Genomic DNA, 27,718 nt, shown 5'->3' with positions numbered 1-27,718 from the left:
GTGTTCCCAGAAAATTTTCAGAGCCTTAGAAAAATGGTAAGATCTTAGGATATTTTTTCCCCTGTCTTATTTGTTTTCTGCATTAGGATACTGTGCATTAGGTTTCACTGCCTGAACAGAATAGTTCACGTCTCACCTCCTTCTTAAACCAACTCGACGGGTAATAACTGTTGTAGTGGGGATCAACATTTAACCACAAATTGACTGAGGGAAAACTCACTTCTTGGGAACTAAATACCACACAAAGTCATATTTATGTAACTCATTGGCCCATTATGTAACTCATTGGCCCATATAAATCCCAAATTAATTTTAATTTTTTTAATCTGTGTCACATACTGCCTCTAGCAATAATGACAGCCTGGTTATCTGGTCACCTCATTGACAGATACTAAACCCCAGGAGGGAATTCAAGTTGTTTTCAATGCTCTTCAGGCTGTGAAACCTAATGAGATAACACGTACCATAATCACATAAAATGGCATATTGTATGGTATTAGCGTCGTTTGGATGGTAATGATTCCTGACTCTGCGGTGCGTGTGTCAGGAACGGTATCATGTAGTCTTTGTAAAAATCTTTTTTGGGGTTCAAGTATTGTACATTTTGGGCATCATTTTGGTCCTGTCTTACTATGACAAGCGCACAAATTTTTTATCAGGCTAATTTTCAATTTTACTCTACTTTTGCCAAAAATAAAGGCAATATTCTGTTTTTACCTGGCCAATTTTCAATTTTACACTATTTGGGGAGTTACAATTTTCTGAGGGTGGTTTTAGTAGGGTTGAAATTTTCTCTAGGTTGAATTCGGAAACCAACTCAATTTGGGGTGTTAAATTTCCTGACTTGTCAGGAATTTCAAGAAAAGTCATAACTTCCATTCATATGATTCGTTATCACAGGCGGTCTAATTGAGGCTGAATCTGTGGAAGCCAGAGTAAACCGATTCCAGACGGCGCTGTCGTACATCAGGGCGTGTGGTGGGTTTATCGTAGCTTTCTTCATGCTGTTTCCCTTTGTCCTGTTAACATTTGGTAATATATTTAGTAATTGGTGGCTCAGCTACTGGTTCCAACAAGGCGATGGGGTAAGTGATAAAGAAATAGACAGTATTGAAAACGTGGATCATTAAATTCCCTGACCCGGACATCTTTGAATGGAGAATGTAATGGTACACTGACTTGAGTAGCTTTTTAGTGCAACTTAAAGCTATATTGTAATATTTGCTGAGGAGGACGAACTCAATATATATTTTTTAAATTCTGGTCCTTACACGATTGTAATGTACTTTAGTAAACAAATATACCCTGTAAAAATCAAGACTTTAGGTGCCGTAGTTTTGTCAAAATCCAAGATTTTGAATAAACTGTCTTAATAAGACGGTTTATTATTACGATGGAAATACTAGTCGAACACGTATGCGATGTTTATAACAGTACGTACACGTCGTGCGGGACGGTCTCATACACACATATCAAAGGATCGTACCGTATTACAGCCGCCGGAGTAGCACGCATTGAAGCTGGTAGTAAATTCCATTTTCTTTGCTTTACTGCACTTGCTCGGCTCTAAACTAAACCGGGGACATATCTGACAGTAAAAGCTAATATTTTATGGAAAAGAAATACTATCTGTTTTTATAGAAATGTTACAATATGGCTTTAAGTTGAAATGCATCTTTGTCACCATGGCTACAAACTTTGAGCTATCAAGACAAAAGATAAATCAAAATTTGCAGAATTTAAACTGGGTTTGTTTTTAAATATGAAGCATAAATTTTGAGTTGTGAAAGAGGTAATATTGTATAATTTGTAATGTGTTTATTTTGCTAAATAGGATGGTTATTGTTCATTTAACAACAACAACGTCTACTGTGTCTATTAAAACTCATCTCAACCCTCTGTTACAGAAATCATCTTTAAACTCTTCAAAATTTAATACACATAATGGACTATTCCAGTTTAAATCCATCCTCAAAATTGTGCTGTACAGAATATCCCAAGCATGGATTCTAAAGTGATTGATTCATTTATGCTATTTTTTCAGGGTGCATCTTTACTGTCATCAAATAGCACACCATCAACGGATCTTGATAGTATCTTGGACAACCCAGATCTATGGTTGTATCAGATAATCTATGGGTGCTCTGTACCAGCCCTCATACTGATTACTCTCTTTAAATCAGTAGTATTCACAAAGGTTAGTCATGATGAGTAGTAGTATCTTAGACAACCCAGATCTATGGATGTATCAGATAATCTATGGGTGCTCTGTACAAGCCCTCATACTGATTACTCTCTTTAAATCAGTAGTATTCACAAAGGTTAGTCATGATGAGTAGTAGTATCTTAGACAACCCAGATCTATGGTTGTATCAGATAATCTATGGGTGCTCTGTACAAGCCCTCAAACAGAGTCGACACCCTGTATTATAAATATTTTCCCCTGCAATTAGTACTCCGTTGGTGAGCGAAGGGCGATTGGTATTTCACCGAACGCAAGAAAAGGAGTCCTATCTGATTGGCTAGAAATCGATCGCTAGATCGCTCAGTGATGAAATACAAACTCAAAATGTAAAGATGTATTCAATTCAATTTAAATCAATATTCTATTATTGACGCAGATAAAGAAAGTTAGGCTTGTGATTTAATATTCTATACAGCACGTGGATCTGACCTGAATGGGCTATGCGTGTTTCTTTTGTACGATTATATTTCTCAAACAGGTGAATTTATCACATTTTTAATGTACGATTTAAAAATTGTTATGGATAAAATGCAGTAAAATATATGCGTTTAATGAAAACAGCAGTCGCCACTGAGTGTATTGAATTTCCAGTTAGTGTATTGAAAACAAAACCTGGGTTTTACCTGACAACAAGTCGAATTTTCTTGTAATGGCAATATTCTATGGGGTACTGAGCATGCGCAAATCGTAAAAACGTGTAGAATAGACAATCTGTGGTATCTCATATCGTGTAAATGGTATGCTTAGCCTGAGTCGCTCGGCCTATCTCAAACAAAATCGCCATGCGTAGCTTTTGAAAAGTGAGTGGATTCGCCGACTATCACGGCAATATTTGACACGAAGATATAGGGATGATGACGCTGTGCCTCATATTGACTACTCTCTTTAAATCAGTAGTATTCACGAAGGGTAGTCATGATGAGTAGTAGTATCTTAGAGACAACCCACATCTATGGATGTTTCAGATTATCTATGTACCAGCCCTCATGCGGATTACTCTCTTTAAATCAGTATCTGTATGAATAATCTACACCAAGATTTAAATCAGTAGTATTCACAAAGGTTAGTCATGCATGAGTAGTAGTATCTTAGACCAGCCAGATCTATGGATGTATAAGATTATCTATGGGTGCTCTGTACCAGCCTTCATGCTGATTATTCTCTTTAAATCAGTAGTATTCACAAAGGTTAGTCACGACAGCTTTTATGTTTTAGAGTTTAAAATTATATGGGAATTCAAGGAGGATAAAAACCTGCAAAATCGTCAAGATGACTGCTACCAAAATGACTTGACTGGGATGTATATATGCGTGTGAAATATGCGAACATGTTCAATTTAAATGCTGATGTGAATCAAAACTAGGCTAGTTGTGGCCTACAGCAGGCTGAATATTTTTAATGTTGTCCCAGTATCTTGACAGATAGTACGTCACTAATTATAATGGCAACAGCACTTCCGATGACAAAGAAGCTCATTTTGGACGTGCAGTCGGGCGCTATTTTACACACATTATTTGCATATTAGGAATAAATTTTAATGAGGTCATTTGCAAATTTTATTCAGATATATTTTGGGGCCAAACTAGTTCTCTTTGTTGTGCTTCCAAATTTCAGACAACTCTACGAGCAACCACTCATCTTCATGATGAGGTCTTCAACAAAGTAGTTTCCTGTCCGATGAGTTTCTTTGATACCACCCCATCTGGGAGGATATTGAATAGGTTCTCTAAAGATATGGATGAAGGTAAGAATCAATCAACGTACCCCCCATCTGGGAGGATATTGAACCGGTTCTCTAAAGATATGGATGAAGGTAAGAGTCAGTTAATCAATCAACGTACCCCAAATGATTTGAAAATTTAGAAAATGCCATAGGAAAACTGCTGAAAACGGCTTGTGCCCCCAATCAGCCCGGGTATCCCCCAATCATGGTTGGTAACCCCCTCCCCCATAGGATGACTCAAACTACACCACTGATACACCCCCTATTGAAGACACAGTGAGTGTGAATTACAACAAATGGGCTCACATTTGAATTTCGCATTCCCTGTACGCCACTGATGGATTTAATAACCCAATGTTTCATGACGTGATTCAATCAATGATAAATGGTTTTCTGATAACCTGTGTAATTTATATCAATCAATTGGTCAATCAATCAAACCAATCACTCAATCAACTGGATATTTTGTTTCCATTAGAGAGATTGCGATTTCAAAACGCACTTAGCGAACGCACGTGCAATATATTCAAAATCCCGTCACATGAAAGTGATTTTGAATAGATTGCACGGGCGTCCGATACGTACGTTTGGAAATCGCAATATCTCTGTTATCTTACAGTTGATGCACGCCTTCCATTCCACTTGGATGCCTGGATTCAATACATGCTGCTCATTCTTTTCACCATCGGACTCATTGCCGTGGTATTTCCATGGATTCTCATCGCTATTGCAATCTTGATGACATTCTTTGTCATATTGATAGCGCTTTTCAACCGCACCATCGTTCACATAAAGCGTGTAGATAACACATCACGCTCACCTTGGTTTGCACATCTGATGACAACAGTACAAAGCTTATCAACTGTTCATGCATTTGGAAGATCTGATGAATTTATGAGAAAGTAAGAATTTAATAATAGCGTTTAACAATTTTCTTGTTTGAAGATGAATAAAAATTCCTTTAAAAAAGGAATGGGCGCCCAACTGTACTGCATACTTTTTTTCTCTTTAAAACAATAATGTAATATTAGCATAGAAAGCAAAGAAAGATTTGGAAATGTAAAGCTATTTATTGCAATGGGAGAGGTGTAAAATCGTTTGCATGGGATGTAAGATAGAGGATTGGTTTAAAATAAAAAGGAATAAAGCTCAGGTTACCATTTCGGTTACTATTGTTAGGAAATGGTAGATCATGTGGGGGAGTGATTGTTGGAGCAAAATTATTTCATTCATAATAGGCCTATAGGTTTACATATTTTATCCTTATGGATTGTTGTAAAACAGCTTTTATTTCTTATGATTGACTGCATCAGGTTACCATTTGGTAGGAAATGGTTTATGATGGGGGGGGGGTGGTAATTGTTGGAGCAGAATTATTTTATTCAGAATATAGGTTTACATATTTTATCCTTATGGATTGTTTTCCAAACAGGGGTATTTATAAATTTCTTATGATTGACTGCATCGGTAAAGAAGACAAGGACAAACAATCTGAAGAAGTGTTATTTAGTGATTAAAAAAAACAAATCAATACTAAAAGATATATGAATATTAACATTTAGATAACAATGCTTTAGGCCTATACATACTAGTCCTAGATTAGACCACTCAACGTGCTATAGAAATAGATAATAAGAATTATAGGTTGTTACTAAGGTGATTTATAAACATTTAATTTATTTTTCACAAAATATTTAATAGGCCTACTGAATACAAAATAGCCCATGTTCAGGGCCTACGTGATAGTATACATGCATACATACGACGTAATAATCATTGCTATTAAGCCAGAATTTATTATTGAATAAAGCCAATACATATCTATATACTCTGTGTTAGTATAGCGCCATCTCTTGATTGCTAAGATCTTGGCAATCAAGAGAATTCAAGAGATGGCGCTATTAAAGAGACTGTAAACGGGTTCAAAGGTCTCGGTTTATTTGGTGTTTTTATAAGTCCATTAATTTTGTATTTTAAACAAAGAATATACGCACAACATTTCATCCCGTACATATCAGAAAACAATAATAAAATAAAATCCAAGCAAATTGTGGTTTTATTTCTAAGCTGGGCATACTTTTAAGCAAAACAGTTGCGAAGTAAATCTAGCAAGACCGAAATTAGAAGCTTTTTGCAAAGTCAAGCCAAATAATAGGCCGCCGCCGTAGCGGGCGCCAAAAAGTCACTGGGTGGGCATTATGAGCATGGGTGGTTAGTGGAATGAATATGTTACTTGGATAGGCTGCTGGAAAACCAGTAGCTTTTGGGTCAAGTCATCACTCCTAGGGAGGGTGTTATTTGGCATATTTATGAGGAGAAAAAAATTGAAAACGTATTATAACCCCCGTACATACCCTCCAAAAGTTGTAAGTCAAGGTCGCAGAATTCGGCAACATTGCACAACATTAATACTATGGTCAGTTCCAAGCAAGCTCGCCCAAATGTCAAAATTTAAAAATCATGTCAATTTTGTGATTTTGGTCTCATATTATAGCTAGAAGGCTATATTTTCTGAAAACGTAATTTTGTTCTGAGGAAATGGTGTTCATTGGTAGGAAAACATTTGCATATTCTTGACTGGTAAAAGCAGCAAAACTAAAAACACAGCAGCTGCTCTGCACTGTAAAATTTTGGAAACAAATTATAATATGAATATAAAACATATAAAATATAAACACCAGAAATTTTCATATTTTATAACGTGTATCTTCGTCAGCATTGTTTGAATACCAATTTTACGATTAAGAGCATCATTCCGCAAAGCAAAAGTATCATTTATTACCACTGTAATTTTAAAATAAGGTTGATTTTCATCGAAACTAGAATGCAAAGCAAATTTATTCATCCCTATCCAATGAAACAAATTGGTAACGACCAATTAAAGTTGCATCATTCCGCAACGTTGCGGAATGATGCATAATTCATAATGTACCAGTTTGGAAAAAAAAATGGGTTAAAATATTCTAAAATATATTGCACAGAACTAGCTTTACAGTAACTGATGTTTCATCACTGCCTGAACCATTGTAATTGACATTTTCCCCACAAAACCCCTTACATCATTCTGCAACGCGATAGGGATTCGTGGATTGCAATGATTTTTTTAAATTTACAATAAAATAAAAACGGTGATTATTATTTTAGATAGATGGTGATAGTTGTTATGTTACATCCTCTGGCTAACATCCAGTGCTAAATTTCCACTTCCAAGAATTTTAGACAAGCAAAATGTTAACATGTTAACTTCGGAATCGGTGATATTTTTGGATAAATATTGATATTTGTCAGGTAACATAATTAGCTAAGTATATAAAACAAAATTTACTCAAATGTATTAATATTTTTATTTTTATTTTCAAACATGGACTGCTTTTCATTTTCTATGGGATTTTACACACAGCATCATTCCGCAACGCTCCTTGCATCATTCGTGACCTAGTGTCTGGAAATTTGACATAAAGAGACGATTTTTTTCAAATGGATACTGATACTTGGTAGTTTACATCCTAAGCTTTACATTAAGTGGTAAATTTAATATCTCAGGTTGCTAAACCCACAAAGTTTGCCAAAAATGTTTTAGTAAAAAAATACTGCTCCCGTGCGCATCATTCGGCAACGCGAAGTTAGCATATGCAAATTAGGGTGGTTTGGAAACGTTTCTCCTACCTTAATCATTCACTTTATACCAAAAATAGTTTACCATTATGCTGTTCAGCTTGGGCTGTTTATACATGTTTGACTGCTGAATTAAAAAGAAATTCGTACGAAAGCAGTTTTCATCATTCCGCAACGCTTGGAATTGCCCATACTATAGAACGACAGCATTTGTTGTTGCTGCTGCAACTTCAACTTGAAGTTGATTAAGTGTAGATCTATTTATTCTCTTTGTTCGTTCAATTAATGAGTATATGGTGCAATAAGATTCAGTTAGACTGAGAAAGTGTGTCTGATTATAATATATTTCCCCTAGTTACAGCCCGTTCGATCGGAACAACTTCAAATTTGACCTGACCTTTGACCTCGAATAACCTTTGTAGTTTCATTCTCCCCAAGTATTAAGAATCATTTTTCCCGAGTTATAGCTCCATTGGAGCAACTTTATATTTGACCTAACCTTTAACCTCAGATGACCTTTACGGTTTCATACTCCCCACGTGTCAGGGATCATTTTCTGCAAGTTACAGGCCGATTAGAGCAGCTTTAAATTTGACCTGACCTTTGACCTTGGATGACCTTTGCGGTTTCATACTCCCCAAGTGTCATTTTCCCCGAGTTACAGCCCGATCGGAGCAACTTTAAATTTGACCTGACCTTTGACCTCAGATGACCTTTGAGGTTTCATACTCCCAAAGTGCCAGAGATCATTTTTCCTGAGTTACAGCCCAATCGGAGCAACTTCAAATTTGACCTGACCTTTTGACCAATTTGACCTGATCTTGGATGACCTAACGAAATGCAAACTTGCTCTGCATCGGCATGTAGGCCTAATATCATACCACGATGCACCAACCACGATGCACCAATTCATTCAACAATGCAAACTTTATATGAATTGGCCATTTGTATATTGTTTCAATTTGTTGTGCAATCTGGGAAATATATGCATAGAACTGCCTATGCAGTAACTACACAGGTCCGAACTTGAATATTTTCTTGGTCCTGATTCTTGCCCCTGATTCTTGCTTGGATATAAAAATGAGCAAAATGTTAGCAAAATAATATATCTTGACGTGAAAATCTAGCTGTAGGCAATATCGTTTGAGGTTGAGATGACATCATTATTCCCCTCAATCATAGGGATGTCATCCTGTAATGTGAGATGCTTCTTGGACTGTTTTTAAGACTTTCTGAAAGTCACCATGTATTGTGCAAGAGCACTGCTTGTTACATATCTTGAGCCCTTCAACAAGTTTTACAAGCACAAAGCTCAAGAGTCATACCAGTTTTCAAGCAACTTTATGAATATGAACTTTCAGTTTTGTGTCTCGAAAAGATTCAAGCAGACAAAAGGTAGCTGGTGCAATGAAGCATGAGGTTAACAAAGCCTTAATAATAGATGATGCTACCTCAACTTGCAACAGGTTTCAGAGACAAAAGGGTGACATCATTGGTTTTTTAGATAATCTTCCCATTACCTGATCATATAAATAGTGAAAAAGAGAAGCTGTGTGCAGATAGCTTCAGATCTTGCAGATCGTCGACAATCTGGCTCATTTTAGAGGTACAATCATATTATGAAGTCAGGTGGGTAGATAGCAGATATAATCAGTGTGCATACTGCATGGAACTCTACAAAGAGACAAGGTCTAGAAAGCAAAAAAAGTGAAGAACAGGAGAAAGCACAAAGATCTTAATGAGCTGAAGTGTCCATCCACATCAGCTGCAGAAGTGGATAAGTTTGTGGAACTCGCAGCATTGAAGAAGTGAGCAAAGTAGCCCATTTGTAACTAGAAATTCGTTTCAGAAAACAGGTGACATCTTTAGGTAATGAATTACTCTAGAAAACTTCCTACGACCAGATATGCAACAAATATGAAACCTATGATAAACTTTAGATCTGAACAATGTTACCTCTCAAAAGCAGAGGTCACGCTTTAAGATTTCAACTCAGCTATGAATGTTCTTTTGGAACAAGCTATGTAACGTGAATGCTACAGACTGAAAATACTCATTATGTAACATATTGTAACGGTACATTGATAAGCCCTATATCAGGTACATCAAATGATATTATAGTGTGTATTTTACACAAAACATCAAGCTTGATAATTCTTTCATGAGATATGTAAGGGACATATATTAACATATCACAATTGACCATGGCATTCGGATTTCATCAATCTCCGCTACCCCACCCCTTTTATGTAACTGGATGGTCCCAAAATGACTATTGTACGCCTCGGAGCTGTTTCTTATCTCGACATGTAAATTATATATAAAACTTACCGAGTACAATTCTATCAATTGTACCATTCAATTTGCCCATTATATCATTAAAGATGAAGTCCCACTTTTGGTTTCATGCCAGAAAAACCACAGGGCGTACTCGCGTGCATGCGTGGGTTTATATCACGACAATGCTGTCAATCACCCACTCATACTGCAGTTACTGTCCGTTTTCCTATACACAATACACAGTGCTCTTTCCCATTGACGCGTGACCTTTACAAATAGCCCTACGTTAACAGTATGGGGATATGACTAGTTAACGTCGCTGTGTGAAAAATAACCGGCCAATATTAAAAGTACTCTTCTAAAGTTCTAGAAAATATAGTTTTTTAACATGTCCTAAATTTTTAGCTAATTTAGATGTTTGGAAATATTCGTACTTTGGTGTTTTAATTAATGTTATAGGTAATAGTACATTGCCTAGTTAACGTCGCTGTGTGAAAAATAACCGGCCAATATTAAAAGTACTCTTCTAAAATTCTAGACAATATAGTTTTGTAACATGTCCTAAATTTTAGCTAATTTAGATGTTTGGAAATACTCGTACTTTGGTGTTTTAGGAAGGATATGTAAACGACAGATAACACCAAAAAATATGAAGAAATTATTTCAACCCGTGTTAAGTCAACAATCATTATGTTGCTCATTTTCAAGAATGCTGGTTTACAAAAAGCACGACATTGTCTGATTTCGTGAACAAAGCCACACATAACATTGTTTCCTTTCGTTTCCTTTATAATCGGTTACCCAACTGAAGCTATGAATACCAGATTTATTGCGATATCGCACATGAAAACAGTCACTTGTGCACAACCAGAGAAGATCCGATTTAATCAGTTGAGCTGTTTCAATGAGTGTTATCTTGGTTTAATAGCTTTTAATGGGGTTAAGTCCTGCAAAGGTCGAGATGAATTCTACTGTAGACATGACTGCATCATGTTTTGATTTACCGGCTGGGACCGATACTATTTGAACCACTGTAAAAGCAGATCTTAATGTTTCTTGCTTTTTGCGCTCAACACAGCTACCTAAAAAAAGTGCAACTTTGTTCTTTTGCATATAGGTCTATGTAAGAAATCTAAAAATTTTGAATTTAAATACAAAATAAAGTAGTCCAAACTCAGCAAAGGGCAAAAAATTACACTTGCAAAAATTACCACATATAAATGTAATGTACCTGTATACATAAATTTTGTCCAAAGCACGAACTGTCAGTTTGTTGTTCTGATTATGTCACGTTTTAGGTTTCATAGTTTAATTTCATGTTAATAGACGGCTGTCCTTTCGATTAGACGTTCTTACTTTTGTCACGTTGTAGGTTTCATAGATTGCTTGATGAGAACACTGTACCTAAGGTTATGTTTTACATGGCTAATGGATGGCTGGGTTTTCGATTAGACGTTCTTACTATGCTACTGGCAATGACTGTTGCATTGTGTGTTGTGTTTACTCATGGTCATATATCACCAGCATTAGCAGGACTGGCATTGTCATATTCAACATCGGTAAGTGGGAGTGTATAATGTGTGTTGCATAGCTAATTGGCTGGAATTTTGATTAGACATTCTTACTATGCGACTGACAATGGCTGTTGCATTGTGGGAAGGGATGGAAGGTGAGAGAAGAGCTCGAGAGTGGAATAGTATGTCGGGGAGAGGAGATATCGAGTGTAGGGGAGGCGAGGGGGGGGTTGAGAAGGAGACACTGATCACTCGGAGGGAAAAGGAGGTTATATAGTTGGGGAGAGGGGAGCCTAGGTATGTGTTGCGCTTTCCGGGGACAATAAACTAGTTTATAATCAATTCATCTCCATCATCATACATTGTTCATACAAACAAATAAAGAAAGAAAGAAAGAAAGAAAGAAAGAAAGAAAGAAAGAAAGAAAGAAAGAAAGAAACAAACAAACAAATAAAAGAGGTTTTTATGACGCTTACCATGTCACGACAGTCCTGTTACCGTGTGATTAGGGGCTGTGCAATAATTATGAGCCCCCCGGAGGGGTAAAATTTCCAAATGGCTCGCCAAAAATCGCTTCCCCCACCTCTCGGCCCGCCAAAAATCGCTTCTCCCCCCCCTCGGCCAGCCAAAAATTCTTTGCCCCCCTTGCACATGCCAAATTTTTGGGATCCCAATTTCCAAATCTTAAATGGTCTATATACATGTTGCGAGCGCAGCGAGCAGGAAAATTGGTATATTTAAGCGTTTCTGTAGCGTTTTCCTAAGCCTTTTTTAGCGCGTTTCATTTAAAAGGCGCCCCATGAATGTGTGCCAAAATCGCTTGCCCCCCTCTCGGCTTGCTAAAATTGCTTGCCCCCCTTTCGGCTCGCCAAAAATTTCTTTTCCCCCCACTTTTACCCCCCCCCCCAGGGCTCATAATTAGTGCACAGCCCCTTATAGATATGTATCAAATATACTGCGCCAAAAAAAGTATTCTTACACTTCTTTTCAAAACTTTTTTTAAAAATAGATGCACTATGTAATCCGGTACATTATGAAACCCCATTGAATCCAATGTGACTTCAAGAAGCAAAGTTACAAGCATTTGATTAGACGAAGGTCCAGTTTTAAAAGTGACAAACTAGTCAATTCAAAACTCCACGGACTAGACGTCTGGTTTGAGAGTGATGAATGGCTAATTTGTGCGTGCCTTTAATTTAAAACAAAAGGAACAAAATAAAACTGAAACAAAGGAGCTGAAAAATAAAAATGAAAGTTATAAAACGTACAGAGAAGTAAAAACTGAAATAAAAACTGCTTTAAATAACGCTTCATTGAAGAAACTGTGTTGTCTCTTTGTTGCGCTTGTTGGAATCCTTTTGCGCCGTGTATAGGACAGTTTGTCACTTTTAAAACTGGACTTTCGTCTATTCAATTGCTTGTAACTTTACTTCTTGAGGTCACATTGGATTCAATCTGGTGGCATAATGTGCAGGATTAGATAGTGTATCTATTTAAAAAATTTGTTTTACTTTTTGGCGCGTAGCACAATCATGACAAGCTATTGATTATTGGTCCTCTTTACACTAAAGTGGAATGTATTATTCTATCACTGAGCAAAAAGCGGTTGGCATTTGACCAATGATGTAGCGCTTTTCCCAACGCAACAAAAGCGATCTACTTCATTGGAACTCACCAGCTGAGTAGTATAAATTTAGCTTTAGATGTTATGATTGCAGGCAAGTTCCCTCTTTTAATCCGCTGATTTTTGGTTTTGAACGTATTTTACTTGAAACGAGGGAATGGCATTACACATGGTTATCAGCGTCAGCAGGACTGTGGCATTGTCATATGCTATATCGCTATATAAGGACTAAATATTTTACTTTTGCATCAAGGTTTAGTTTTAAAAAAAAATAAAAAAAATGCCAAACACTTTTGAGTCAAGGTTTAATGTATTGAAATGAGGGCAGGGCTTCGATAAATGAGGGAAATTTTGTGATAAAAAACAAGGTCAAAACAACTTTTAAAAAAATGTTTAAAATTAATTGTTATTTTCTAAGAAGTTTTTGACTCGAAAAATGATTTTAAAATAATCGTAAAAGCAAGAAACGTACCGTTTTAAAATTAGCATCACATCCATCACATGAAAAGATGATCAGATGAGTGAAAAATTGCAGTAAAATCTTGAATAAATGCAGAGTTGTGCCAAGTAGTAAAAAGATGTCAAAATCGCTTGAAAATGCATGGTTCGCTAGTAAATAACCGTCAAAACGCACGTGCATCATGCGTTCGTGCTACGCGAAAGCTTCGAAGCTGGTATCGCCAGTTTTGAATCAAGGTGTAACGTTAAAATATCTATAAAAACGTGAATTTTGGAATTTAATAAAGCTTGTTCGACGGAATTAAATGTATGTTCGTACAGTTGAAGATAAGTTTAATTTTGTTGAGAAAGATTTATTTGATGAATTAGTCATTTTAACCTATGGCTCTGGTGGTCTAAAAGTCATGACCGTCATATTCAAGGTCGTGCGTTCGCGTTGTGGGTTAGAATACGCGATATATACGATCGCGGTTGAATCGAATTCAGCTGTTGAAACCTAGCTATGTTCTTTCAATTAAAATTTCAAGCATAGTATTAGTAATTGTGAACGTTGACCGAATGAGGATGCCAGTCTATGATGTCACTTTTGCTCGTGCGCATGCTCAGCATGCAAATACGACAGCGATTTTGTACACTGATCATGCGTGCGAGTTTAATGCAAAAGTGATTGAGTATGAATGCACAGTGATATGAATGCATCTTTAGAAATGACCAACGATTGTGTGTTCTCAAGTGGGTATTATTAATATTAGCGACCTGAATAACAAAACAGTGTTGCATAAAGTCCGAAATTGTTTCCCCACAAAACTGAAATTCAACCTCCCTAAATCAGCCATTTTAGGCGAATTCGCTACATTAAGAGCACCATAATGTAAATTAATGGAAAGTATATTTGTGACCGTACACGGCGAATGAGCCGTAAATTCCTCCCCCGGTCAATTTTGTTTTATTTCGTGTTTAAAAAATATACATCATAAGCATTAAAATGGTATATCATTTGCTTTAAACGATATCCAGAAGCGGGTTTATGGTTTGTTAAACTTTGCTCCTTCAACAAAATTGTAGCTTTTTTCGTTTCTATATGTGTCTCTTTTTCCATATTGCTGGCAATAAATGTCAAACAGTCATAATTGGCGGTCATTTCAAATCATTCCCAAGTCAACGAGGTTTAAGAACATTTTCTCATTGTTAATTGTTGGTTATACATACAAAATCAATGCCTGGTAACCGGAACCCACCACTTGAACAGGATTTAGCCAAAGCAAACAAAGACCAGAGCTATTAAAATTTCTATAGCCATCTAAGGTAGAAGCTTATTATCCACTTCAACAATAAGATTATTGATTGGTGTTTGACTATAAAAATGAGATGGATGTCGCGCCAGCTTAAGTTACCGATGAATACGATCTTCATACACATTTTACAATTTAGGGAATTTACGGCTCATTCGTGCTGCCGGGTCACATTTTATATCAAACAATTATTTTACACCGTCTCCTGACACACCCCAATCAATATTTAGCCCATGCTGTTTATGCAGACTCAGTCCATACCAGTCGTGGAATTTTGAAAAAAATATATTCCATATTAAATGTCAAGTCTGTATGTTTGCAATCGATAGTGGGTTATTTTCAGTAGGCGTATGAAATAGTTAAAGTAATCAAAAATATGAAATTTTGCGCGTTTTTTTTTATCATTATCGAAATCTACATGACAAAACAGCTACAAAAAGCCTCAACATGCTCATGTGTTGCAAATAATAATTAATTTGTTTAATTAAAAATTCAGAGTAAAATTTGTGGTAAAACAATGATATCGATCTTCGTCATGCACTATGAGTCACCCATTGTGATCTATGCACTAGATGGTCGTAGATAATCAATTCCCGAAAGAAACTCTGAAGTGGTCATAATTGGTTCGATAACGGATGTCTCGGTCGATTCCGCCAATGTCTTGAGGATTCGTATCAAGTCGTACAGCAAAATCAAATTGTTAAATTCCTTAAGATATTTGTATCATGTCTGTTACGCCTAAGGGATTTAACAAAGGGAGTTCCCTTACGCAAAAGGGATTTGTTTGGCCGCTTCGCCTAATAAAATCGCTCCAAATTTCTCAATAAAAAATAACAAGAATTTAGAATAAAATAAAAGTTCTCTATCACAGCTTTTGTACATTGAAGTGTATGTAGAAATGCCACTCAATGACTCAAATGTCTGACAATCTGCTTCTGTCTTTGTTTGTGTCCACAGCTTCTTGGTTTATTCAAATACAACGTCCGACTGACTGCAACCATAGATGCTCTTTTTGCATCAGTAGAAAGAATTGTAGATTATATCAAGGTATGTGTAGACTTGTGGCACTAGTTAGATTGCAGAAGAAGTTGTAATCGCATATTTTAATTGCCCATATGGGGTGTATGGATTTTGAGGTAACTCCATTTAAAATCTACACCCCCTGTGTGGGAGATAAAGGTCATATTTTCTATATAGGGTGTATGGGTTGCAACTGGAATAGCCCATTGCACTTCAACAAGTATTTGGGTTTAACCAACAGTCTGTGAACTGTCCCTTTTTATCTGAATTAATGGACTAAAACCGTGTACATGGTGTAGGCTCTGCTTTCCAATGCTTCAGCATTCTCTTTCCTGTGTCGTATATTTCAGAATTTAACATCAGAGGCACCAACAAAGATCAAAGGTCATGAACCTCCAGCTGACTGGCCCAAACAAGGTCATATAAAGTTTGGGAAATTGAAGATGAGATACCGTGATAATCTGCCGTTAGTTTTACGAGGAATTTCATTTGAAGCAAAACCCAAAGAAAAGATTGGAATAGTGGGCAGAACAGGTTCTGGTAAGTAACAGTATAAATAGAAGATTTGGGATTTAGTTAGCTCTAGTTCTTGTGAGGGATTTTATTTGAAAATCAGACCATGTATAACATAATAATTTTAATATAGTATTGAGATGGATGGGATAGTGTGGCTTAATGTTAGGGTACTCGGCTTTGGTACATGTGGTCCCAGTTCTTGGCCGGGCTCGAGTAAAGATCCTCTGCACTATCCACAAGCAACTGCCTACGCCTCTGCCTCAATGTTGGCGCTGTGTCCTCTTGTCGTGTCAGTGCTGTGTACCTCTTTATTTCTGCTATAAGGGGTTGTGCAATAATTATGAGGGAGCGATTGCCGAATAGGGTGCAAATGTAATACGTCTTTTGGAATTGGTTTGTCGCAGACGTATTGGGCTTACTTATACATTGTTATCAAGTGCATAGGAGATATTAAACTACAATTGTTTTAATGCGTCCGTGACAATGTGTCACGATCATAGTGTGTTGTGTCTATGCGTCAGCGTCAATGTGAAAAGATCATACTGTGTTGTGTCTATGCGTCAGCGTCCGAAAATGCATTAGAGATATTTGCTTGAATGCGTCTTGTTCTGGGCAATTTTGTCAGTGACGCATTGGTTTTTATAAAGGCTGCGTAGATATGTGCCGAACTGACGTATGCATGTGAGGCCTATATGTGTGTTGCAAATCTGTTTTGAAAATTTTTTGTCAATGACGCATTGGTTCTACATATCGCCACGTGTTATTTCTCATAAATGTTACAAGGGCTCCGTAGATGTCTGACGCATTGACGCATCCATTGTAGGCTATTTATTTCGTTTGTGACGCTGACGTATTGTACTTATAAGCCTAAAGCATGTTTGGAAATGTTTTTGTCAGTGACGCATTGGTTTTACATATCGCCACGTGTTATGTCTCATAAATGTTACAAAGGCACCGTAGATGTCTGACGCATTGACGCATCCATTGTAGGCTATTTATGTAGTTTGTGACGCTGACGTAGGCTATTGTACTTATACGCCTAAAGCCTGTTTTGAAATTTTTTGTCAGTGACGCATTGGTTGTACATATCGTCACGTGTAATTTCTCATAGGCTAAATGTTACAAAGGCTCCGTAGATGTCTTGACGCATGCATGTGAGATCTGGATTAGTAATTTGACCTCAGATGACCCCTGGGTGACCCAAGATGACCCGAAATGACATTTCAAAAATAATGACTGTATCCACAGCTGTATTATGGTTAGCGGCCCTTTTTTATTACGACTAGCGGTCCTTTTTTTATTATGACTAGCGGTCTTTTTTTGTTATTATGACTAGCGGTCCTAAATTTATATTATGACTAGCGAACGTGTTTCTCTATTATGACTGGCGGTCCTTGTGTTATATTATGACTAGCGGCCGTGAATTTTTTTCATTATGACTAGCGGTCCTTTTTTATTATGACTAGCGAACCTCTTTTTGCATTATGACTAGCGTTCATAGTGAGTCTTTTTTTCTATTATGACTAGCGATCCTCGTTATCTATTATGACTAGCGAACCTTTTTTTCCTATTACGACTAGCTAGCGGGCCTTATGACTAATGAACCCTTTTTCGATATCTCCGACCCATGATTCACACTTTCTTACTTGCCCTGCGGGGCTGTTATATTGGGGTCCCACTTGCAGCATGTTATCGAAACTTTTGGGCTGCGGCATGTATGTTCTTAAAAAGAAGGACAAAGCCTACAGAAAATACAATTATGAACCACATACGAAATCTCCGACCCAGGAGCTCACACTTTCTTACTTGCCCTGCGGGGCTGTTATATTGTGGTCCAACTTGGAGCATGTGCTGGAAACATTTGGGCAGCTGCATGTATGTTCTTTAAAAAGAAGCATAAAGCCTACAGACAAAATACAATAATAAAACCACATATGAAATCTCCGACCCAGAGTTCACACTTTCTTACTTGCCTTGCGGGGCTGTTATATTGGGGTCCAAATTGTAGCTGCAGCAAGTTCTCGAAAATTTTGGGCTGCTGCATATATGTTCTTACAAAGAAGGACAAAGCCTACAGACAAATACAATTATGAACCACATACGAAATCTCCGACCCAGGAGATCACACTTTCTTACTTGCCCTGCGGGGCTGGTATATTGGGGCCCGCTTGCAGCATGTTGTCGAAACTTTTGGGCTGCGGCATGTATGTTCTTAAAAAGAAGGACAAAGCCTACAGAAAATACAATTATGAACCACTTATGAAATCTCCGACCCAGGATTTCACACTTTCTTACTTGCCCTGCGGGGCTGTTATATTGTGGTCCCACTTGGAGCATGTGCTGGAAACATTTGGGCTGCTGAATGTATGTTCTTAAAAGGTCGCACAACACCAAATGATCAAGAACGCGGGTCGCACATCACTATACACTAATTTAATTTTCCCCGGTTTTACAATTATGAACCACATATGAAATCTCCGACCCAGAGTTCACACTTTCTTACTTGCCCTGCGGGGCTGTTGTATTGGGGCCCCACTTGCAGCATGTTCTCGAAGCTTTTGGGCTGCTGCGTGTATGTTCTTAAAAAAGAAAGACAAATCCTACAGACAAATACAATTATGTACCACATACGAAATATCCGATCTATGAGTTCACACTTTCTTACTTGCCCTGCGGGCTGTTATATTGTGGTCCCACTTGGAGCATTTGCTGGAAACATTTGGGCTGCTGAATGTATGTTCTTAAAAGGTCGCACAGCACTAAATGATCAAGAACGCGGGTCGCTCATCACTAATCACTAATTTATTTTTCCCCGGTTTTACAATTATGAACCACATAAGAAATCTCCGACCCAGAGTTCACACTTTCTTACTTGCCCTGCGGGGCTGTTGTATTGGGGCCCCACTTGCAACATGTTCTCGAAGTTTTTGGGCTGCTGCATGTATGTTCTTTAAAAAGAAAGACAAAGCCTACAGACAAATACAATTATGTACCACATACGAAATCTCCGATCTATGAGTTCACACTTTCTTACTTGCCCTGCGGGGCTGTTATATTGGGGTCCCACTTGCAGCATGTTCTCGAAACATTTGGGCTGCTGCATATATGTTTTTAAAAAAGAAAGACAGAGCCTACAGCAGGGCCGTCGCTAGACCATTTTCTCAGGGGGGTGTAGAGAAATAAATTATCCTCGTATGGCCCGATTTACCTTTTGCTGGCACCTGCGCAACACGCCACCCTAGCTCCTCGGATAGAAGACACTCCTCCCACAACTGTAACACAAAGTTGTCCGGGAAACTAAGGAACAAAACTTTGATAAATTGCGCGCGTAGCGCGCGAAATTTGCTATTTCAATGCTAAAATTCAAAGGGAGGTGTACCGGAGACACCGAGCCAGGGGGAAATGTCCAAATTGTCCCGCTGACCTGCTACTAAAAGAATATTGCTGGGACTAATTAAGTCCCGGTATTTTGACCCAGCTCATGAGTGGTATGCCCTATTTATAACTGTCATTTTTGAGACTTCCAATTTCCAATTGGGAGTCTTGCAGATCTACTAATACTTGGGTTTGCTAAAATAAATGCGGCAATTTGGCATTTTAATACTAAAAATACCAAAATGGGCTTAATTTTGGGTCTAAAATAGACCAAAAGGAAGTGAAGATGCAAATCGTTAATTTTGTCTCAACATTTCTGTACATGTAGAATGAGCAGGGTATGGGACTGACTTGCCACCCTGCCCTATGGCCAATGGCGTAGATTTCTTTTAAACATAATTTTCTTTCAAAATAGGCACTTTTTAGGGTTATATGGCCAAATACGAGGTTAATTTAGTCAGAAACCCATTTACATGTGTCGGTGTCAACATATCGGGGGTGATTATATGGACCATCTCCCTTTTATTATTTTGGGGGAATTTACCCCCCCCCCCCTGGGATCTACGCCTATGCCCATGGCTAATCTCCATTGGAGCTGATGAAGGGCCAGGTGCGGAGGGGTATTGGGATGCGCATATATTTCTGTAGATCTTACAAAATCATTTGTTTAATGGCCACATCACCTCCACGCGCCAGGCCAACATAATTGTAGGTCTCATATACCGGGCCAATAGGGCTTATATTATACGAACTGAATGTAGTTCTCATCTCATCTGTATAGTCAGCAAGACATCATTTCTCAACGCGTCACGCTAACTTTTTTTAGTCTTCTTTTTTTCTAGTTTTTATCCCTTCCTGCCCCTCCCCTCCCCTCTCTTTCTCTCTCTCCCCTCTTTCTTCCCCTTCTCTCTCCCTTTCTTTCTTCTTTTCTTTTCTTCTTTTTTTGGGATCGCCAGGGGGTGTCCCACCCCTACACCCCATGGTGACGGCCCTGGCCTACAGACAAATACAATTATGAACCACATACGAAATCTCTGACAGTATATGAGTTCACACTTTCTTACTTGCCCTGCGGGGCTGTTATATTGTGGTTCCACTTGAAACATGTGTTCGAAACATTTGGGTTGCTGCATGTATGTTCCTAAAAAAGAAGGACAAAGCCTACAGACCAAATACAATGAAGCACATACAAAATCTCCAACCCACGAGTTCACACTTTCTTACATGCCCTGAGGCTGTGAGGCTGTTATATATCAGTAACAATGCGATAATATCACATAGTTTAGGCGAATACGTCAGTGTCAGTGCGATAATACCACATAGTTTAGGCGAATACGTCAGTGTCAATGCGATAATACCACATATAGTGGGCGAATGCGTCAGTAGCAATGCAATAATACCACAAAGTGTGCGAATGCGTCGGTGTCAATTGCAATGCGATAATATCACATTGTAGGCGAATACGTCAGTGTCATACGATAATACCATAATAGTAGGCGAATACGTCAGTGGCAATAGCATTGATAATATGTCAGTGGTGGAATGCGTCAGTGTCAACTGTAATACTTCTAATGGACTGAATACGACTGAATACATCAGTTCAGAAGGCAAGGTTATAGTTGCACCTTATTCAGCAATTGTACCATTATGAGCCCTGGGGAGGGTAAAATGGGGGGTTTGGGGTTTGGCGAGCCAAAAGGAGGGGGTGGGGCAAGCAATTTTTGGCAAGCCGAGGGGGGGGGGGGGGAAAGCGATTTTTGGCACACATTCTTGGGGCGCCTTTTAAATAAAACGCTCTAAAAAGGCTTAGGAAAACCGTACGGAAACGCTTAAATATGCAAATTTTCCTGCTCGCTGCGCTCATAACATGTATATAGACAATTTAAGAATTGCAAATTGGGATAAATAATAATTAATAATTATTGCACAGCCCCTAATGCGCCTCTGCTCGCGCTATAGTGGACCTTGTGATCCAGGGGAACTGATCAAGTTCTACTCGGGTTTTGGCTTGAACTATAAAGTCCGAACAATTAATATCAGGCGACATATGTATGTTAAATTGAAACTGTAGATTTCGAATGGAGTCATTCATTCAGATAACCCCATTTGAAATTCATGCATGTAAGATTAAGATCTTCCATAGGAGGTGTATGTATTTTAACTGAAATAGCCCATTGTTTCTATATAAACATCTAAAAAAAGTAACTAACCCCCCTTAAATAATGACCATTATTCAAAAACGGGTGATTGTATTACAAATCCGTAAAATGCGTTGGAAGCAGAATTTATTTCTGCACATTTTGACACCTCATTTGCAGCAATTTGCAGCAATATTGACGTCACAGCGTACATTTAAATCAATGTATCCAAAGATTTGAAAGTTGCAGTAAATTGTATTGATTTTGTATTCAGTGTAATGGAAGGAAATCTGTGTAATGACATCTGAGTGTTTTTGTATTGTAAAAATTTGTATGTAAGTGCAACTTTCAAATCTGGACCTCAATACATTAAATTGACCGGTGTTTTATTGTTTTCTGGGCTATCGTATCAAATGAGGTGTCAAAATGCGCAGAAATAAATTCTGCTTCAATGCATTTTTTTGTAATACAATAGCCCCTCTTTGAATAATGGCCATTATTTAAGGGGGGTTAGTTACATTTTTTGAGATGTTTATATCCTATACAGGCAAATCGTCGTTGGGTGTGAGCCTATTCAGACTAGTAGAGAAAGCGGCAGGTGAAATCAAGATTGATGATATCGATATCAGCGCCATAGGTCTCTATGATCTACGCTCAAAACTAGCCATTATACCACAAGATCCTATGTTGTTCATAGGAACTATTAGGTAAGAATTAATAGGGGTACATGATTTGCTGAGAACGGGGAAGGGGGAAAGGGGGATAATATATGGGGAGTACTGGGGAGACCAGTAACCAGTTAAATCAAAGATTGGTCTATTCCAGTTGAAATCCATACACCCCCTTTGGGAGATATGAACTTAATCTTTCACACAGGGAGCGTGCAAATCAAATGGGTGTACCTGAATGGGTGACTCCATTCAAAATCTACACCCCCTGTGTAGGAGATTAATGACATGTCTTCCATAGGAGATGTGTGGCCTCTGTGGTTGAAAAATTGGAGACTTCAGAGCAAAAAGGAGGTACGTCACAAATTTATTAAAAGCGAGTATTAGTTTCTGCTACAAGGGGGCTGTCTACGCCCTCTGTACAAATTTCATAATGAATTAATATGGTAGAGCATTGTAACTGCATGGACAAAACCACCTACTTGCATTGAACTACATGGACATAACAACCTGCTTTGCCATTTATCTTGAAATGCACTAAATGTGACTTAACCCCCTTTTAGTTCTGAGATGTTCGATTGTAATCAAATTTTAAGTATATGTACATTTAAGTTACAACTAGATGATATTATGCTTTTGATCAACTCTTGGTTATAAAAATAATGATAAATATGGTGATGTTATTTGATGTTCACATTTCAGGTACAACTTAGACCCACTTAAGCAGTATAGTGATGAAGAAATTTGGAGTGCCTTAGAGAAAACATATATGAAAGATATGGTAAGATTATTCTTATTGGCCCAGAATGATTAAACCTGAATTGCTTTAATTAGAGTCCGGGATCTTGGTTTATTCAAAATTCACCGATCAATGGCTGTGAAATGTCTCCATTGAGTGTGCCAAATTTGAGTAGCATAGAATTTTAATTATGCTTTCTATATGTTGTTTTCAGGTAAGCAAGTTGGACAACCAGTTAGAAGCTCCTGTGGTAGAAAATGGTGACAATTTCTCAGTCGGTGAGAGACAGTTACTTTGTATGGCTAGAGCAGTGCTACGTAAAAGCAAGGTATGTAATTACTTCGTACTATTATTGTTACCACCCTGGCTTTTGCCAAGAAAGCGGAATACCATAATGCCCGGGGTGTTATTAGAGGCCATGAAATCAGAAGTATCACTCACATTCGTTTCCGGTTCAAATCCAATATGGCGGCATCTATGAAATACATAAAGTTATCGCTAAATCCAATATGGCGGCGACCATGGAATACGACATTATTGCAGTAAAACTACGAAATTACATCTGTAAGTGCATTTTAAGCAAGAATGTGAATGAAAATCTACCATATTTTGGCAATGATTGGGATCGAAGTTGAAGTAGAATAGGTTTTGTCCATGTAATTCAGTGATCATGACGGTTTACTCTGACATGACTATTACTGATGCAAGTTTTATGCTTGCTCACACTATATCACATGGACATTTATGCATTTTGATCATTTGTTTTCATTGAAAAATCATAGAAGGGGCATTTATTAGAGGGGATGTTTATTACAGACAATGCAGTATTGCAATTTGGCAATGTTTCCTGTTCTTGTTCTCCCATCTCACCACAGGTCAAGTCTCAAAAATTGGCTATTCCAGTTGAAATCCATACACCCTCTATGAAGCATGACCTTAATCTCCCACACAGGGAGTGTGAATTAAAAAAAAATCCTCACCTCTTGAGTAGAAGATTAAGGTCATGTCTTCTATAGGGGTGTATTTCAACTGGAATAAGTAACAGTGTCATAACTGACATACTAAAGTGCACTATTTTTAAAGAAAAGGAGCGGAGGCATCTAAATATTCAATGAGTTGGTGTAAATTTAACCTTTTTTTGAGAAATTAAAAAAATAGAAATGTTTTGCCTTAATTCGGGGGTGGGGGGACATAGAATATAACATGTACAGCAGTTGGTAATTTTAGGTTTTTTATCCAGAAACTCCACTCTATGGATCTTTTTGTCCTTATTTGTTGGAAGACTACCTTTTTAAACTAAAAATTACTTTTTTTTTGTTAGAAAGCGACTCTTCTTGAAAACAATGTAGAACATGTTAAACTTCGTGTGACTTAAAAAGAACGGCCCATTAGGCTATTCCAGTTGAAACCCGTTATGGAATACATGACCTTAATCTCTCACACAGGGGGTGTATATTGCAATTGGAGTGACCCATTCAGATAACCCCATACCTTCCATGCGCGTATTTTTTGGGGTGGGCTTTGCCCCTGGTAAAAGTGGGGGCGGCCAAAAGGTCATTTTGTTACTGTATATAATTATGATATGATGGTGAAATAAACTTGAACTTGAACTTGATTTCAATGTCATTGTAGGTCATTGGCAATTGCATTGGGCTATTCCAGTTGAAACCCATGCACCCCTATGGAAGACATGACCGTAATCCACACAGGAGGTATAGACTTCAAATGGAGTCACCATTTGAAAAACATACTCCCTATGTGGGAGATTTCATATCTTTCACATGGGGTGTATGGATTTCAACTGGAATAGCCCAGTGTTATTACCACTTAATGCTTCGATCTTCCTCCAAGGGGATGTACATGTATATGTTGTATTCTTTTTACATTGATGCTATTTAAATGAACATTGAATTATTTCTGTATCATTTTGTTCTCTTTATTTTCCAGATTTTAATGTTAGACGAGGCTACAGCTGCAATAGACACAGACACTGACAGTTTAGTGCAATCAACAATACGAGAGGCTTTCAGCGACTGTACACTGCTGACTATAGCACACAGGCTGCAGACAGTACTAGATTCAGATAAAATTATGGTTATCGATAATGGAAAGGTATGATGTTTGTTGATTAATAATGGTAATTGTGCTGGTGGTTATAGTAATTATGATGACGATGTTGGTGATGATGATGATGATGATGATGATGATGATGATGATGATGATGATGTTGATGATGATGTGATGTGATGATGATGATGTGATGTGATGTGATGATGATGATGATGATGATGATGATGATGATGATGATGATGAATATAATGATGATAGCTGTGGTCAGGAGGATGATGACAATAATGGTGTGTGGTTGGTGAGGGTGAGAATGAAGATGACAAAGATGAAGGTGGGTGTAGGGGTTTTAACTGGAATTACCCAATCTAGTCTGCTTACTTCAAAAATTTGTATCAAATGCGTGTTACAATATTAACTCGGACACAACTGCGCGTAATCAGTACACCCAGATTATGACAGTCGTCAACATTGGGGCATATAATATGTGACACGATCTGGTCCATGGAGGCCAAATTGATCAACTTGAAACTGAGATAAAGTCAAAAATAAGAAGTAAAAAAATCAATAAAATACATAAAAAATAGATATCACATAACTTTAGAACCAAGCATATGTGCTAGACCTTTGGTGTTTTCAGTATATGATAATTAAAATGTTTGTATAAGGTAATAATAAAAATATTATAGTAACTCAATTTTCATAATGGCCTCCTTTGGCCTCCATGGACCAGATCGTGTAAAAACTTGTATTTGTTCTCATCATCTTTCCACAGGTTGCAGAATTTGACACCCCATCCAATCTTCTTGCCGATTCCAGTACACTTTTTAGCATCATGGTAGCTAACATGACAAGGAACAAGGAGCCAAAAGACACAAGTGACACAGCATCACAGGAAGGGAAGACAGCTGCCTTGTGAGGGCGCAAGAGATATATGTCACTTCGCATTGCAAGCTGTCCGTCCTCCCTTTAAATCAGTATTATTTTGTCTAGTAGTTTTTCGGCAATTTTCACATGGGATTTCCTGAATTTTCAAATTGATTGGGGGGGAGGAGCAACTCCTAAACATTTGTTCTTTCTTTAAAAAGTTAAACAAAAGTTCTGTCCACTATATCAAATGTTGTAACGATTTTCGCTGGTTTATCTGTGAGAGGTTACGTTCAGTTAAGGTTAGCGACCGTTTCTCCACACACTGAAGATTTTGATATATTCACTGTACAGCCATGCACTATGTTCCCTGATGCTAATTGTAACAGTCCTTTGGTTAAGTGGCTGTGCAATCCCAGCATGGAAGGTCGCGATTAACCCAATGTTTTCGCGGGACAAAGGTCGCGCCTTTGTGCTACATAGAAGAAAGATTAAATTGGGTTTATTGTGATTTGAGATATGTGCAAAAACGGAGCAAAAACAATTAAAGTATATTAAAAATGTGCCAAACAGATGCAATAGCATTACTTTACCCTATTGTTTTATACCCCATTGACATTTGAAATTGGACAAATGCTCTTCTTCTTTGCTAATTATTAACGTACATTGTCTAATCTGGACTGGGACATCTGACAGTACTTATGTATTGAAAGAGCGTAATTTCTGCCAGCATCAAAATATATTGAATGTATAGTGTATACCAGCTGCATCGACATCCTCTACTCAAAATATTGGACCTGTCTGTCGTCTATCGTACAGTAGAGGATATTAAAAACAAATATTCCTATCATTTATACTCTAAGTACATGTTGTGAGCTAGTAGAATATAATACATTTTATACCTGTTATTGTCTGGGCTGAACTTGTGACCATTTGATAATGCAGCTGTAAATATTCAGTAAAAAGTGTTCTTTGCTTTTCATGTGTGTGTGCATAGTGCAGTTACTGTCCGTTTTCCTATACACAATACACAGTTCTCTCACCATTGACGCGCGACCTTTACAAATAGTGTATGTTAGAAGTATAGGCATTTGCCTAGTTAACATCACTGTGTGAAAAATAACCGGCCAATATTTAAAGTATTCTCTAAACTTATAGCAAATATATTTCTCTAACATGACCTTAAATTACAGCTAGGTTAGATGTTCAGAAATATTCGCACTTTGGTAAAATATGAGTGAGGGCAAGGCATAGCTAGCCAACCCCCGTGTTAATTGAATGGTGATTTGACCGAAAATATTGGTAACGGACCGCTCACTTCTGAAGCATGCCACAAAAAAACGGTACAAGCTACATTTAAAGTATTCTCTGATATTCTAGAAAATATAGTTTTGTAACATGTCCTAAATTTGTAGCTAATTTAGGTGTTTGGAAGTATTCGCACCTTTGTGTTTAAGGAAGGAATTATTTCCAAACCGTGTTACGGCCCACAGCCATTATGTTTCTCATTTTCAAGAATGTGGTTAACAATATGCACAGTATTGTCTCATTTCGTGAACAAAGGCCACACAGTAAT

At 37.7% G+C, this 27,718-nt stretch overlaps 1 protein-coding gene across 1 annotated transcript; it reads left to right on the top strand.

The window, feature by feature from the left end:
- The first annotated feature begins 4,021 nt into the window (after window positions 1-4,021).
- LOC140169876 (ATP-binding cassette sub-family C member 5-like) lies at window positions 4,022-27,110 on the top strand. Its single transcript, XM_072193189.1, has 10 exons — window positions 4,022-4,058; window positions 4,588-4,870; window positions 11,236-11,422; window positions 15,710-15,799; window positions 16,123-16,312; window positions 22,349-22,508; window positions 23,172-23,250; window positions 23,423-23,536; window positions 25,156-25,320; window positions 26,051-27,110. Exons 1-10 carry the CDS (start codon window positions 4,049-4,051, stop codon window positions 26,192-26,194), a joined length of 1,422 nt encoding a protein of 473 aa, XP_072049290.1. The 5' UTR covers window positions 4,022-4,048; the 3' UTR covers window positions 26,195-27,110.
- Window positions 27,111-27,718: the final 608 nt, after the last annotated feature.

This window comes from Amphiura filiformis, chromosome 14 (genome assembly GCF_039555335.1).
Source record: "Amphiura filiformis chromosome 14, Afil_fr2py, whole genome shotgun sequence".
Lineage (NCBI taxonomy): Eukaryota > Metazoa > Echinodermata > Ophiuroidea > Amphilepidida > Amphiuridae > Amphiura > Amphiura filiformis.
Note: the sequence above shows the minus strand (reverse complement) of the source record. Positions and strands in the feature narration are given on the sequence as shown.